This window comes from Miniopterus schreibersii (genome assembly GCF_964146895.1).
Source record: "Miniopterus schreibersii genome assembly, chromosome: 1".
NCBI classification, from domain to species: domain Eukaryota; kingdom Metazoa; phylum Chordata; class Mammalia; order Chiroptera; family Miniopteridae; genus Miniopterus; species Miniopterus schreibersii.
This window is the reverse complement of record NC_138101.1, coordinates 173,240,758-173,256,175: the sequence shown is the minus strand read 5'-3', so window position 1 is coordinate 173,256,175 and position 15,418 is coordinate 173,240,758. Positions and strand designations below refer to the sequence as shown.

Genomic DNA, 15,418 nt, shown 5'->3' with positions numbered 1-15,418 from the left:
CAGAAATCATCATTGCCTCTGCGATGTATCCTTAAGATGTTCGCAAACGGCCTACGCAGAGTGAGTTCTCTCCTGTGTTCGCATGACTCATGCCACCCCAAGACCATTTCAGGGTCAAGTTTAGTGAAGAACGTCTGCCAGGAGATGGGGCAGTCTCCCAGGCACTTAAGCAAACTTCGTGTTGGAAATAAGCTGCCGAGGGAAATATCACCGGGTGCCTTTTCCAATGAGGCCTCTGCAATTGAACTGCAAGCACTCATGATCCCCCTCCCCTGCTTAATAAAGTCACCTCTGTTTCACCAGAAATAAAATTTTATTAGTAACATGTCAAATATGTTTTAAAATACAGTTACCTTTCTTCTTCCTCTCAGTTTAAAAAACAATCCAATAAAAACTCTAAATCATGAACCAAATATTTTTAAATGTTAAAGAGACATATGTTAGCTTACGTAACAGGTACACGTTTTCCCGAATAAATGCTGGAGAACACCATCTGCTTGATATTCGGGTGCGTTTGCACAGAACAAAATTTCTTTTCTCCTTTTGTTAATGGTTCGTGACAAAGTTATGACACTATATTTCACAATAGCTATACCAACAACTTATGACCGAAGGAGAGCCTGACACAAAAAAAAATCACTTGGCATGCTCAGGTTAGACAGTTTTTGCGACACTCATTTACACGGGTCCTCTACCCCGGACTCGGGGCGGACGACCAGAGAGGGACAGGACGGCTGCAGCAAGGGGACCGTCGCCCGGGGAAGGAAGCTCGGGAAGGGGTCCGCGCGAGCAGCTGAGGGTGCCGTGCCGGTTTTCAGCTCAGATTTACCAAATTCTCCAGGCTGTGCAGCCACCCAGACGTCTCAGTTTAATATAAGGTCGTCTCAGGTTCGGCCAAGGAAAAAAAGTGCCAAATTCTTGCTAACTGAACAAACTTCCATCTCTGCCCTGATGTTACTGCCTGGCGCTCCCTTATCTGGGGGAATCGAGGCGAGAAAGTGGCCGTGTGCCATTTCCTGACTGATAAGGACGGCACATGATTGCGCCCATGTTCCTTTTTAGCTCCTTGGTGTAGATACATTTGATACGGGAAATAGTCTTCTGTGTATTTCACTATACAAAATATTCTCATATGTGTGGCCGATTCAGAAAACCAGTTTATGATATTTACTTTTTACTTTGCATTTCTTTAAAGAAAAAAAATTTCCATGGAAAACAGATCTGAATACATATTCTTTGAAAATACTGAGTACAGGCTCGCGTCTGTATTTGGATTCTCAAAGTGATACAGAGCCTCGCTGCTCAAGATATGTCAGTGGGCCCGCAGCACCCCATCAGCCAGGTAACGAGAAATGCTGACTCGCGGGCCCCGCCCCAGACCTTCAAAAGGAATCCGTATTTTAACAAGATCTTCCACGACTTGTATGCACAACAGATTGGAGAAGTGCTAAGGCTGAGGAATGTTCTTCATCCACCCAAATATAAGTAATCCTTGGAACAGCTAGAACTACTTTAATGGGGAAATTTTGCCCAAAATGTTCAACCATGAATGCAACGACAACTTTTCAACATGGTCCACTTTAAAAAGAAACAAAAAACCCCTGAAACCTGTCACATGCTGATACATAGTACTGAAGTTTGAGAATGGGAAAATGTAAGTTAAAATTCCATATATTACATATTCATAAACTGTTTTAATTAATTACACACAGTCTGCCATTGTTTCCAATCTAAAGTTTTTTCTTTAGCAAAAACATATACAACGGATCACTATTACAGAGAACTCTAGAAACATGAAGATCACTTTAACAGACAATTATTTAATAACTAAGCACAATAGTTTTTAAAAGAATCGTATCAAGAAACTGATGAATTCTAGTTTGATACACTCTGGAAACCCTTTCCCACAAGAGTTCAACTACACTGCAAATGGTCACTTTCCTGCGAGTATCACATCAAATCATGTCAATGCTGGGGGGGGAGAGCGAAGAATTACCGCAGAGGCTGGGCGCTGGGCTGACTCAGGGAGGAAGCCAGTGGTCCGGGGGAGGACGGCTCCAGGACGGGTGGTAAGGTATCCCCAGGGTTTATTCAAGCCGTTCGCAGCACAAGGCAAGCTCAAGAACGCTGCTCTGTTAACCTTGAACACACTACATGCAATTCTCAAGCTGTGATTTCCCAATTCTGCTTCTCCATCAAGACTCTCCTTGACATTAACATTAACCTGATTTCCCATTTTTAAAAAACAAACATGAAAGCTACAGAAGTCAGAGGAGGAGGAACTGGTCTGTGTTTGCATTTGTCTCCCCCCCTCGCCTCTGGCCTCTTGTGTCCCAGGGATGAGCTAAGGTCAGCCATGCTTTCCCTCTTCAACCCCGGTTTCCTATTATGCCTCCAAGTCTAAAACATGCTGCAAAGCGGAACGCACACTCCTTTTCTAAAATCTGGGTTCACAGGCCTTCCCTTCTCCCTGTGCGGCTTCCGAGCCACAGATGCCTTTGGAGTCCTGTGTTTGAGAACCATCCCACAGTTTGGAAAAGAGAAATGCAGGTGCTACTCCCAACAGGGTTCTTGCCCTTTCGGTGAAAGCCAAACGTCACCGAGTTCCTCTGTCATCAGTGCGATGCTCAAGCAAAGAAACCGTGCGCACGGGCCTCTCTGCCCTCAACCCTGGCAAGCGCCTGGCTCACAGCAGTTGCTCAATTAGTGGTGGGGAACTGGCCTTATTTCCAAGCCCTCTAGCACTAGAATTGACCAAATCTAGGGGTGTACGTTGGAATCTGAGCATGCATCTGAGCCTCTCCATGTACACACAGGCTCACCAGGGAGTCTTTCCTCCAACTTAATTTCTGTGTTTCTTTTTCTCATCTCCCGGGGAGCTCAGTGTCAGGGCTGTTTCACAGTGATTCCACATTTCAAATACATACACTGAACAGAATCTAACCTCATGCATCTTCAGGGAATGAAAGAAAGGATAGTGCATTGTGGAGATCAGGTTTTAGATGCATAACAAAGACAGGAAAGAAAATTGCGCAGAGCAAGCAAGGAGCCCCTCCCCACATGAAACAACTTTCTCTTTCACGTACGGGTCCTGTCCCTGATTTCTCTGCCCTCCTTTTTTCCCTTCCTCACCTTTTCATTTTTCCTATTCTCTTTTTAAAATGTTCTCCATTTTTACTTGGCTGTTTGGGTACCCACGAGAATGATCGACATTACCAAAGGCACTCGGATTTCCCATCCTGTCTGTCTTCCTCTGAAAGTGGCTCTGGTCACCAGAGAAACGGTGTCCGGGTTCAAAAAAGTTGTAACTTGTCTCCACCTTTTACCTCTCCCGTAACAGAGCAGGCAGGATGGGTCAGCAGAGCAAGACTATGTAGGGTCTCCCTATAAATCAGTTTGGCTGATAAATAACATCCATCTTGTTGGTTAACTCAGAAAGTTACATAGCTGAAATACAAACTATTATTTTTGTAAAGTCAAGATAACATTAGTCAACTCATCTATGAATTGTTTATTGGAAAAGAAATTAGATGCTCTAGAAGGTATTTTTTTAAATAACTTGTTTTGAAGTCAGCATATATATTTTTTAAAAGCATATTCACAAATACTGCTGGTTTCTAAGACAGTTCCTTCTCTACATATGACTGTATAGATCGGAGAGCTGGTTAATGTCACCAAATAAACAGACTTCACCTCTCTTACTGGTTCGCTGACCAAGAGGTCTTGCTTTGTTTAAGATTTCTGACATACAGTAAATATTACAATTTCACACTTTCTTGGTAATTTTTTTCTCTCCCTCTTTCTTAAACTGCAAAGTATGTGCATTTCTCTCGTCAAACAACTCTAATATGTGACATTTTTGTAAGTCACATCTATTAGCACTGTCCTAAACCAAGCCAAATGTTCTTTTCAGTAAAAAAACTTAAACTACTGGAGAGCTAATTCTATTTTTAATTATGTGATAGTATAATTATCCTAAAAAATTTGGAGTCTATTCAATTACTGTCCCCATTGTTTAAGAAACCTACATTTTAAAAGACACATTCTGAAAAATAAGGTATTTTCTAAGCAGTGAAATAAAGTTTCTAAACTTTGCTGCCAAATTATGGCCCTTAAATTAATTTTTAAACATCTCTATTTGTATTTCAAAGCTATCTCACCATTTATACCAAATTGCCTTTAGAAATTAACCTCAATTATAATTGTTCAGTTTGTTCTAAAGCATTTTTTTGCCTAATTTTGATTGAGCAATTAAATATAAAGCTGATACTTTTACCAATTATATATCTGTGTTGCTTTAACAATGCATGCTGATTAGAGTACCAATATTCTCGATACCAAAAGCATCCGTGTTAATCGCCTCTATGATTCGTTAGAGGGAGCAAGTTCTGAATCAAAACTAAAAACAAAATTCTCTTGAAGAGAAAAGGCCTTCTTGGTTATAAGATGGCTTTCAACTAGGCAAGATACAAGGCTGACACATCACCACGTTTAAATTTGCTGAAACATATGATGGATGAAGGCCTGTAATGTCTTTAATTAAAGCAGTGTCCTTGACTACCATTGTTATGTATAAAGTGCTCTGAAAGCACGTTAGTAAGCAAATCGTTCAAAACCCTTGACGATGTTCTCCAAGGTCCTGTACAATCCTTATTTAAGACTCTTATCTTGATTATCACAGTCTGTCCAGCACTCATCTTTGGGTCTTTGGTATTTTGAATATACCTTTGGCACCTAGTTTTCCCAATCTGTTTTATCAGCTAGTGACAATTATTTAAATGGTATGCTCCATAGGACGCAACTCCGGACATTGAAATCAGACATCTCACTCGAACCTCAAAGAAAATGATGAACCACTTCAAACAATTCCAGGAAATCTATGCAACTTGTTAAATAATTAGCTTTCAAGTTGCACAATAGAGGGACTTATCTAAACTTGACCACCAAAGGCATTCTGAAACATTTGTCAAATAGTGAATGGTCAACTATTATACAAAAATCAGTGCAAAGTTTCATCCAGGCAGCCTGAAATGCACTCTAAGATGATGAAATCACATCATGGAGAATTTCTGTTGCTCTCCCCAATTTTTGCAGATAAGACTTTTTTAAAAAATTATCAACCCATTAAAAACAAATTTTGCCTGCCTACTCTTTTCCTGAGCTTCACGGCCTATAAAAATTACATCGTAAATAAAATCTAAACTCTTAACTAAAGACCCACCACAAATTTTAACTGCCCCTAGAACTTAGAGATAAGCCCATCCACAAGGCTATTTTATTAAATTTCACTTTAAAAGAGAAAAATCTACCAAGACAAAAAAAAAAAACCTAAAAGCAAAATGGAAACTGGATCAGGTTGGAGCAGTCTGGTCGTTACACTGAGCAGTCCGGTCGCAGTGCGGCGGCCCCACCCTGAATGGCCGCTGACGCTAAAGGGGGACTGGCGCCAATCAGTGGTTTGGCACAACGCTTGGCGAGCCGAAGCTTTGCAGCAAGAACCTCCCCCTCCTCATCCTCTACAGAAAATTACTGTAAATGTGTCCCACCCTTAATCCTCAGGGACAAGATTTTATCAGTTTGATTTGTTACTTTCTGTTACTTTCCACTGTGAGTGGCACAATTTGCAAAGAGGGGGCTTAAAAGGTTTAAATCTGTGTAAGATGTTGATACGGGTCTCTTTCCTATATACTTTATCTTTAAAAAAAAAATTGGGGAAGGGCTTCTAGAGCACTTATTCGCCACTTTATAACAGGTGGGTGTGTTTCCAATTTGACTGGATGACACTAAGGACTGCTGAGTAATAACCAGAGCTCTCTCCAATCAGTTTAGCATGCATCTCATCTTTGATCTCAAGTGCCTTATGTTAACGTCTTCACTATAAACAGTTCAGGCATTTAGAAACAAAGTATCAATGGACTTAACAGTTACTTTAATTCATTTTATAAATAAGCAACTGGGAATTCTGCTCCAAGTGGCTGCTAGTGTAGCCCATCCCATAAATGGCATTTTCCGAAGCATAAGGCACAATATGATACGAATGCAGCTCTTCGTAATAGAGCGACTGAGAACAGCATTCCTGTACCATAAACTTCAGCCGTTTTCTTGTATCAGAATAAGCAGTCTTATAACAGGGAGCTTCTTTAAAGTATTCATAGCTCTCTTTCTCCGTCTCCAGGTGGATCTTCCTCAGCAAATTGTTAATTAACACAGACCTTCTCAAGTAGGTTTCTGGGTCTTCTAGAAACCGCAGCTTCTCCAGGGACAGTTTGAGTATGCAGGTCCTGTCCTCGGGCAATATCAGGTGCTGGAAAGCAATCCCACCGTTAAATCTGCTTTTTTTTTAGAAACATGAAAACCAAAGCTTTTTGCTACTGGCAAGACTCATATAAAAATGAAAGAAGAATAAGTGAGCCCTTACTTTTGGAAAATACCCATGGTAATCTTGATGTAAATCTTCTTCTTCTGCATATTTTCTCTTAAAGTAGGCTACTTTCGACGTTGTTAATGTGTATGTTAATACTTTTGTTGGATAAGCTAAACAAAACAGAATAATTGGAGAAGAGTCAGATTTTGCAACAAAGAGTGTTTTATAACAAAAGCGCTACTTGTAAAAAGGAACAGGTGAGCCCAGAAAATCATGTTCTCTCGTCATTTACGAAGCAACATGGCAAAGCGGTCAGTGGCGATTTTCCTGTGGCCGAAAAGCCTGTTTGCAAGCAAATGCCACTATTCAGAACCAGACGAGATGTCTAGGTTGCAGAATTATAATTATTTCCTTAAGCATCTGCTCAAAAATAAAATACTTACCAATCCTCTATTTAATTTCATGCCATTTAATGTCAAAACATACCCAGATTTGAAGTCCATTCACAAAATGTAATTTAAAAAAAGCTGTTATCTTCATCATTTTTTAACTGTCTCATTTACAGCAGTAATTTAACATTTCTGGGTTAATCAAGTTGGTGTCAAATTGGCTGGTGGCCCAATTACACATTAAAGAAATAACTGTGCATGTCTATAGACAAACCCTATGACATGGCCATGGACATAACCAGCCTCACAGCGCCTGGCTTAACAGAGCCAATCATCAGGAAGTGAAAGGTTTAAATAACATCCTGACTAGCAAACGTCACCTTGGTATAATGTCTAGAAGTAAAAATCTGTGCTCTCTCCTTTAAAATACTATTGTTGTCGAGGATTCTGACTGACTTGAGGAAGGACCGTGTTCTGAGAGCAGATTTTCAGAAGCGAGATGGTTCGGTTTAAAGGAAGCTCCCAGCGTGTCCTCTAGGTGGTGCTCATATCACAGAAAAGAAGCAAGTTCAACGTCAAAGGAAAAGGCAAGGAGCTGCCTGGGGAAAGCAGGGAATGAATTTAGGCTACAGATTGAGGTCCTGTTCGGTACTCCTGCCTCAGAGGGCCAGGCCAGGGGGGGAAAGTTCGTACTGAAACATTGTCTATTTTACCTTTAATCCACACCCTCATCTATTGCTAGGTGTTAAAACCATGTGATTCACAAAATAAGCAGTTTATGAATGTGTTGGTTAAATAAATTTTTGGTTAAGACATTTGATGTTTTTCCTCTAGCATCCTAAATTTTTTAAATCATAAATATTTAAAATGTGTTTTTCAAGAACCTGCCTCTTCGAATTTTTCCCCAACTTGATGTCATTTGTATGAATGCTTCCTGCAGCTTTTTGTAGCCAAGTGGTTTTGTTCTAAACTGGTAGGAAAAGCTACAAAAATCACACCTAAAGCACTCCAAATGTTCACTTCCCCACAGTGGATTACAAACCCGAGAGAGCCTTAAAATAGTTAGCATGTTATGTAAAAAACAATAAAAATTTTAAACCACTGGTGTGCCTGACCTAAAAAGAGACGAATGTGTAATGATCACTCACGAGCTAAGCAAAGACAAGAATTGCTACTCTATGTATATAATCTTTGAACTCAATACGCAAAATTCGGTTTATATTCTGTTTTTACAGATTTCAAAAGGTTAAAACAAAAGAACAGCAGCATTGATTGTATTGAAAACAAAGGAAGCATCATTGAAAGCAGTTTTCCCAGGGGCTGTTTTCTAGTAAACTGCATTTTCTTTGGTGTACTTTAAACGGGTTTAATCCAATAATTAGGTGAAGCTTTGGGTTATTCCGTGATGACAATCGATTACTGTGACTGACTTCTTTTTAAACTGTTTAACTAGTTGATGCCACAGCGGCCCTCAAATGGTAGCGGGCATCGGAGCCATCGGGGAGCTCCTTAGGACCCACCCCCAGAGTTTCTACTTCAGCAGGTCTGGGCCAGGGGCAGAGACAGGACATTTGTAACAAATTTCCAGGTGATGCTGATGCTGCAGGTCCGAGGGCCACGTTTTCAGAGCCTCTGTACCAAAGCATTAGGCAAGCTCGGGAGTAGCACCACAGCAAGTGGAAAAACAGAACAGCCAGCCAGTCAGCCCACTGCCGTATCATCAGAACGCCAAGCAATCAGCCTGATTGATTTCTGTTGTTGCTGTTGCAACGCTGGCTGTATTGGCTTAGATGCTTCAGCCCCATGAACAAAGCCAGGCTGCATTTTAACTGAACAGTGAAGAAAGGATGATGTCACTTTTCAACAGAATTTCCTGGGCTCACATTAAGAAGTATCAATGGCTGTTATTAGCATTACAACTGGAGAAGTCACTGATTTCTCTAAATAAGGTCCAGTGCCTTACTACAGCGTAACAAAGGATGAAGAAAGACTTGGAAATGAGAAGAGTGACTTTACCATAAGAAAAACATCATGTGTGTGTGTATATATATACATATAAAAAATATATCATCTTTAAATGTCTGCATTTTATTTTCCAAAGCAATGCGATGTCTACAGCATTTACGACCAATTAAAAACCTTTGAATGAATGATATAAGGAAGGGCAGGTGGCAGCTTGGAGCAATAAACTGGAACCAAATGTCAAATAAAGTAAGCGACGCTCTGGGGAAGACATTTTTATTTAAGAGATCAAGGCCAAAAAAATATACCCAATGTCTCCAAGGTTCATAAAGATTCTGTCCGGCTGTATTCGAGCAGTCAGCCTAAGATTATGAATGTTTCAGACCCTGAAAATACAGAGTAAATTCTCAGGGGACTAGATTCGTGTCTCCGCTCCATGGGCAACACACTTAGCTACTTAGTTTATTGCTCTTAAAAAAACACCCCCATGGGTTGTTGAAATGCTGAAAAGCTTTCACAGCTGGTATCAGTTTGACAATTACCTCCTTGCAGGCTGTTTAGCTATTTGCAATGTTTTCGGCATCACATGTTGGAGGATGCTTTCAGCCACTTTGAGGCTAAAATATATAGCAAACATAAGTTCCTACATCTGTTTTCTTGGCTGAACTGTAACTCAAAAACCCAGACCTGGAAACTATTACTGATCACCTGGTTCAGACTCCAACTCCAAAGTCTGCAGAGGAGGAAACTGTGGCCCAGAGGGGTTCAGTGATTTACAGTCTGTTGTGCACTAAGAATGTGGGTTTGAAGTCAGATGGAGGTGGGTTTGAATTCCAGCTCTGCTGCTTAGATGTGTAACCTTGAGAGAATTACATCAACTCTCTACAAATCTCATTTGTAAAGTGGGGAGAGAAATAATACTGGCTCATAGGACCACTGAAATAACTCATGGCAAGTGGCTGGCACTGTGCCTAACATATAGTAAGTACTCAATAAATCCTAGCTCTTATTAGTGCCAATAGGACAGATCTATCCCACAGAAGCAAATCCCGGCCTGGCCTCCTAGCTCTGACTCGGAGCCACTTTCCATCACCCTGCCTTCCAGAGATACTAGATTATAATTAAAGAGTTAAAAGACTGCAAAGGAATTTATCAAACAGTCATATTTTAAAATATAGCACAGGGACTATAAAGGCTCCAGGCAAATATTTCTGGATTTATCGCTACCGGCCATACATTTTGGGTGAAAGAAATGTTTTTGAAACATACAGTCATTTGAAGAGTTAAAGTTACTCTGAATATCCAAAGAAGTTTGCCTGTTATAGTCCAGTAAACATGTGTAAATCTGTGTATATCAGTCTCCTGCAACTAAAAGGGGAAACTCAGCCCAGCCTGTAATTCAAATAAAGCTGACGAAACAGAGAAAAAAAAGTAAAATGACATTGTCTTCCTATACAGTGTCCTGAGCTCTGAGAACAGCATATAAATCATAAAACTGAATTAGGCTAAGCCTAAATTTATCTCTGAAGGTAAAAGGCCAAAGCCGTCTTGTATATTCAAACTGTTTTTAATGCTATAACCTCTGGGCACATGAAATCTTTCTGCTGGGCTCAATGGATTTCATAGTGTGAAACAGCAACAAGCCACAAATGAAGCCACAGGACAGAATGACCATCCCCATCACTGGAGCTCTGGCAGTACAATTTATATGTATTTCTTTAAATAAATGTTTAAAATGTAATTACAAACGATTGCTCAAACGCTCTTTCTTACTGTTCTGCTTCTGCCTCCAGACAACTGAAACCCTATTATTGTGCAAGTGATTTCATTTGGTACACGGCCCCGGGGCAGTACATTAAGGAAAGATCATCAGCAAATTAATTTACAAACACTTTGGGAGAACAGACAATAATAAAAGAACAACTCTTGTCATCGTAACCCGTTCTTTGTCCGAGGCTGTGAAAGGCCCGAGAGGTGGTGAAGCACCAGTGAGTCCAGCGCATCTGAATTTTGGTAAGGTTTTCATTTTCCTTTAGTCACACACTGCCAAACCAGCGCTGAGAGCACCCCGGTGGCTGTGTGCGTCTGCAGCCACAGACAAAAGGAGAGTCTGGTCCACGGGGAAATAAGGTGGGTTCTAGTCTCACGTCAACAACTAACCCATGCTGTGGACAACTCAGGGGCCTTGGCTTCCAGTCTCCCACGGTTTCCCTTTGTATGGAGTTAGCCTGGCATGAGCCTTAATAAGAACATGTCCCTACCTATCTAAATAATGCTTTGCTGGTGGCAAAGCCACCGGACAGCCTTCTTTAAGGGCCATGGCCACTTTTTAGAAAGAGCTATCCCATCCGTCACTGTTATTCACATTCTGTAATCCTGCTGCATGGCTTAACATACATACTTCAGCAGGATTTTCTAGCGCTGTCCCACAGTGCTGGTTCAAATCCCAGCTCTGCAGTTTATTTGCTTAGCGACTTTGGGCAAAGTATTAACCTCAAAGAGCCTGAGTTTCCCCATCAAGGAAATATAAACTCACTGTGTTGTATGCAAATTAAATGAGATGATGTTTTAAAAGCGCATACTCAGTGCCTGTCGTATATCCACGTATTTTCTGCTCAATAAATGTTAGGTACTATTATTGCAGTGACCTTGCTTTTAAAATCACGCATATATTCTTCCCAGCAGCACTGGGTTGTATATGGGACATCTGTCCTCCCTCTAGTGTTAAGCACAGGCTGCCTGAAGCACTCCTGAGTGTGTTCAAGGACGGACATGGGTGCAGCACCCACGGTTGTAATGCTATGCCATCTGTGGACCTTCAGTTTTGTTTATAATTCATCAGTCTTCTCCCTCATAAGTCTTTGCCAGGCACCTTTCTGGGAACTGTGTTCTGTGGGAGCAGAACTCAGGGCCAGTTTTGTGCTCTGAATCATGGACAATCGCTTGCTTCCCATGTATCATCTACCCCAAGCACAAGGTGCACTCTACGGACAGTTTAAAATTACCAACGAGCTGCAGCTCCTGGAAGACTTTCTTAGGAACTTTCACTGGGAAGCTGACAGCCAGCGAGTTAGAAGGGTTTCTCAGCAGCTTTTGGGACAGCCCCAGTTATAGGCACAGAATATTAAATAAAATGCCACCAATTCCACAAGTGTCTCCTGTTCCACTAGTGATGGCCTCGGAACCAAAGAGAAGAGCATTAAATGGGATATGACCAGCCACGTGGTTATGAATTACCTTAGACGCTGCAGAAAGCCTAACTTCTGCCGTGAGCTGGCCCTAGCAATGACAGACACCAAGTGCTCTAGGTTTCGTGGGTGAACCGTGGGACTCACCCCACAAGTGCATTCCTTGTTTTGAAGATTATGCTCCCTCTCTCTCCACCTCTCACTTTGGAAAGTGGAAATAAGACATTAGCAAAGCAATCGCATGGCTATATATAGGTTCCAAGAAGTATCTCACCAACAGTGTCTAGGGAGATGCTCTCGCTGCCTCGGATGCCCGCGTCTGTTGCTCAGAGAGGAGGGCTGTCACCCCAGTACATAGAGAGGGGTGGTCCTTAGGGAAGTACTTGACCTGTATCACCTGCACCATCTTCCTCTGATACCACCGTCGGGTCTGAGTACCTCACCCAAAACATTTAGCCAGGTACCCCAAAGGGTTGGTAGAGAAACACGAAATGTAACTACTCATTAAGAACTTGACCCACTGAGGGTATCTGAGGATTTGCTCTGGAGCTGGGTGGTTCTCTGTCCTCACTCTCATGGTGCCTGATTTGTGTCACCACCTGGAGTTGCTCTAGTGGCGAAATGTTCTTCATTCCCAGGGTGTCTGTCTCCTAGGTGCTGTCGGTGCTTCACTGAATTGCATTGCGTTCAAGCTCAAGCACCCCACCTAAGTTAATAATAGTCGGTCTATCTCCCGCATACATGTAGAGAAACTGAGCCATGAAGTGGTACCACAAGCAGCACATGGGGGCAGCATTGAGACGAGGCTCCGGAGTCCCGATTTCCTTTGCAAATCCCCAAATTTTCTTGATATTTTTGATCCTTGCTCCCTTTTGATAAGCATTTAAAAAATAATGCATACTCTTATACACCACCGCAGAGAAGTGCCCGCTTCAAACCTGCCCCTCCTCCCCTTCTAAACATCACTGGTATGGAGAAGACACTTGGGTCTCGGCCTACCGAGAAGACTTTCTGTTACACTTTACATATAATTTATAATATGAAAATGTTTTTTTATTCCAAATATAAAGCTATATTACAATACTGAACATAACACTAGCCAACCCTTAGTGCTTTTCATTAATAACCTCCTACCACCCCAGTGAGAATTAGAGCAGTAAACTAGATGGCTCTGTTATTAGCCTGTTTGTAAAAATTTAATCAGAAAAAATAAAACATAATTGGGTTAGATTAAAAGGAGAAAGTACTGATACTATGTAGATAGACAACTTACTAGAAAATAAGATGTGGGGATGGGAGCTTGAGCAGGATCGGCTTCTCCTAAACTGAACCGTGTACTTCTCCCTCAGTTTTAGTGCCCAGTGATTGCGGTCAATTTCCTCCTCTGCTTCTGAAATTATTCTAATTTCAGCTTTTGCTGGGTTTCTTAAGCACACTGCTCTGACAAATAGAGCAATATGAACTGGCCGTGCCTTAGCTTTGGAGCTATTGTTGGGAAGTCGGTGTCTTGGCAGCAAAAACAGCTGGCACGAGTCCCCAGTGGAGAGCCCAGATGCAGGCAAGAAGCCTCCGTGTCTTCATCAAACCTTTCAACTTCCCTCCACGTTTCAAAGCCTCTTCTTAACCTCATGACAGTAACATGACATAAAATTGAACATGGAATGTTCATAAAGACCTAAAAACGTCCAACTAGAGTTAGAAAAAACTGAAACGAGGGCGGTTTCAGTTATAACCAGACTGACCTCAGCTTTACCTAAGCCTCCTAGACCACAGTCTACCCCCCTCTATAAGCCACGGTCTGCTCGCCACAGCTGGTGTTCCCATTGATGAGGGGCTGCATTCTTAACTGGAAAGTGGTGGAATCGTTTCTCACACTCTGACTTAGGATCCACCAATGTCTCTAGGATTAAATGCTTATATTATAATGATTCTATTTGATTTATTTAAAGCTAAATACCACGATAACATTTTCTGGCGAATGATTTTAAACAGATCTGTTCTTCAAAAGTACACAACATATAGTCTGCACATTATACATTCATTATGAAATCACAATAAAAATGTAAGAACCTCTTTTATTTGACCTTTTTTATTGTGACCATGGTCTTCATGAAAGGACAGACTCATTCACATAATTAAAGGCACTGAATGATTTTGAACTTCTATGCATGCTACATAAAAAATAGGATGAGTGTAAATTACTAAACACAAGACTAAGGCATATGCATGAACCAGTACTTGTGGCTGCTTTACTCCAACTTCCCTCAGATTGACAGCATGGTTAGATCCCTACAAACATCTCACGGTGGATGACAGTGAATCTTTCTGGTCTCCTTGGATTTGTTTCTCACCATAAAATGTAGTAATTGTGATGGAGAAAGAAAAAAGGGTGGGCTGTGCTACAGACTAATTGAAACCTACATCTGTGATGGTTCAAATGGTCATCTTTAATGCTTAAAATGATTAAACCTCAGATATTTCAATGCCTGTGGAGACCAGCACTTCTGAAGTCTCACGATATTCATAAACACTATACTAACGTAACTAACATAATATTGTATATCAACTATACTTAAGTAAAATAAAAACACTATACAACCACCAGGACAAAATAAATTTTCAAATAGGTTTCTGAGTAAAATTGTTCAATTATTTATTTTTACAAAGAGAAGGAAGGAAGGGGGAGAAAGGTAGCATGGCACATTTTCATGAACTTGGTTGTAATTTGCTAGGCTGGTTGGTTACCTACAGGAAGCGCACATGGATGGCTCAGTGCATGTGAAAGTTACACAACGCTGGAGGGCTGAACACTCATTACAAGACTGTATTCAGTCTTGAAAATTGAGTTTAAATGCTTAACACTGATGGGTTTGTATCACCATGACCTTAATGCAAATTAAATTTAAAACATCACCACAATCTTTTTTGCAGCTTAGAGAGTTCTCTTCATTGCCTCCATTCAGACATGCACTGGGGTGCCGAGCGGGCTTCCGCCTGGCCTGTTCCCTGCGCCAGGCTACCTACTTTGGCTCACCCTGCTCACACGGGTCTAAGAGAGGAAGACCTGCCAGCCCACAAATGTGCTTTCTACAGAAAACCTCTATTGACTTCTACCCAGCAACCATCTATATAAACAACCCCTTATATTGATCTTGTAAGTTATGGTAATGCTACATTAGCATTTATTTCTCTGGATACATATTTAAACAGTAATTTCTTTCAAGCCAGTGATTACCTGGTAATGCTGAATCAATCTGAAAAGCGTATTTCTAGGACAGCTTCAGAAACTCTGGTGAGAGTCCCCCTTTGCACAGTGAGCATTTCTCACAGCCTCCGGCTCATGAATGAACGGTTACCTGAGATTTTGAAACAAGGAGACAAACACGAGTGACACGGGAAGCGTCAGGACTGCACCGGTTGCCCAGTCAGGAGAGAGCGTTTACTAGGAGGACACTGAGAGGTTTTGAGGTGGGGCTGATCTGGACCAGAGAGACAAACAGATAAACTTCTGAATG

At 41.3% G+C, this 15,418-nt stretch overlaps 1 protein-coding gene across 1 annotated transcript; it reads right to left on the bottom strand.

The window, feature by feature from the left end:
- Positions 1-303: 303 nt before the first annotated feature.
- Positions 304-13,743, bottom strand: LOC308552176 (uncharacterized protein; the record flags this gene model as incomplete). The annotated part of the gene is made up of 4 exons (XM_081127188.1): positions 304-6,304; positions 6,419-6,534; positions 13,177-13,343; positions 13,682-13,743. 4 exons carry the CDS (start codon positions 13,741-13,743, stop codon positions 5,930-5,932), a joined length of 720 nt encoding a protein of 239 aa, XP_080983314.1. The 3' UTR covers positions 304-5,929.
- Between the last annotated feature and the right edge of the window lie 1,675 nt (positions 13,744-15,418).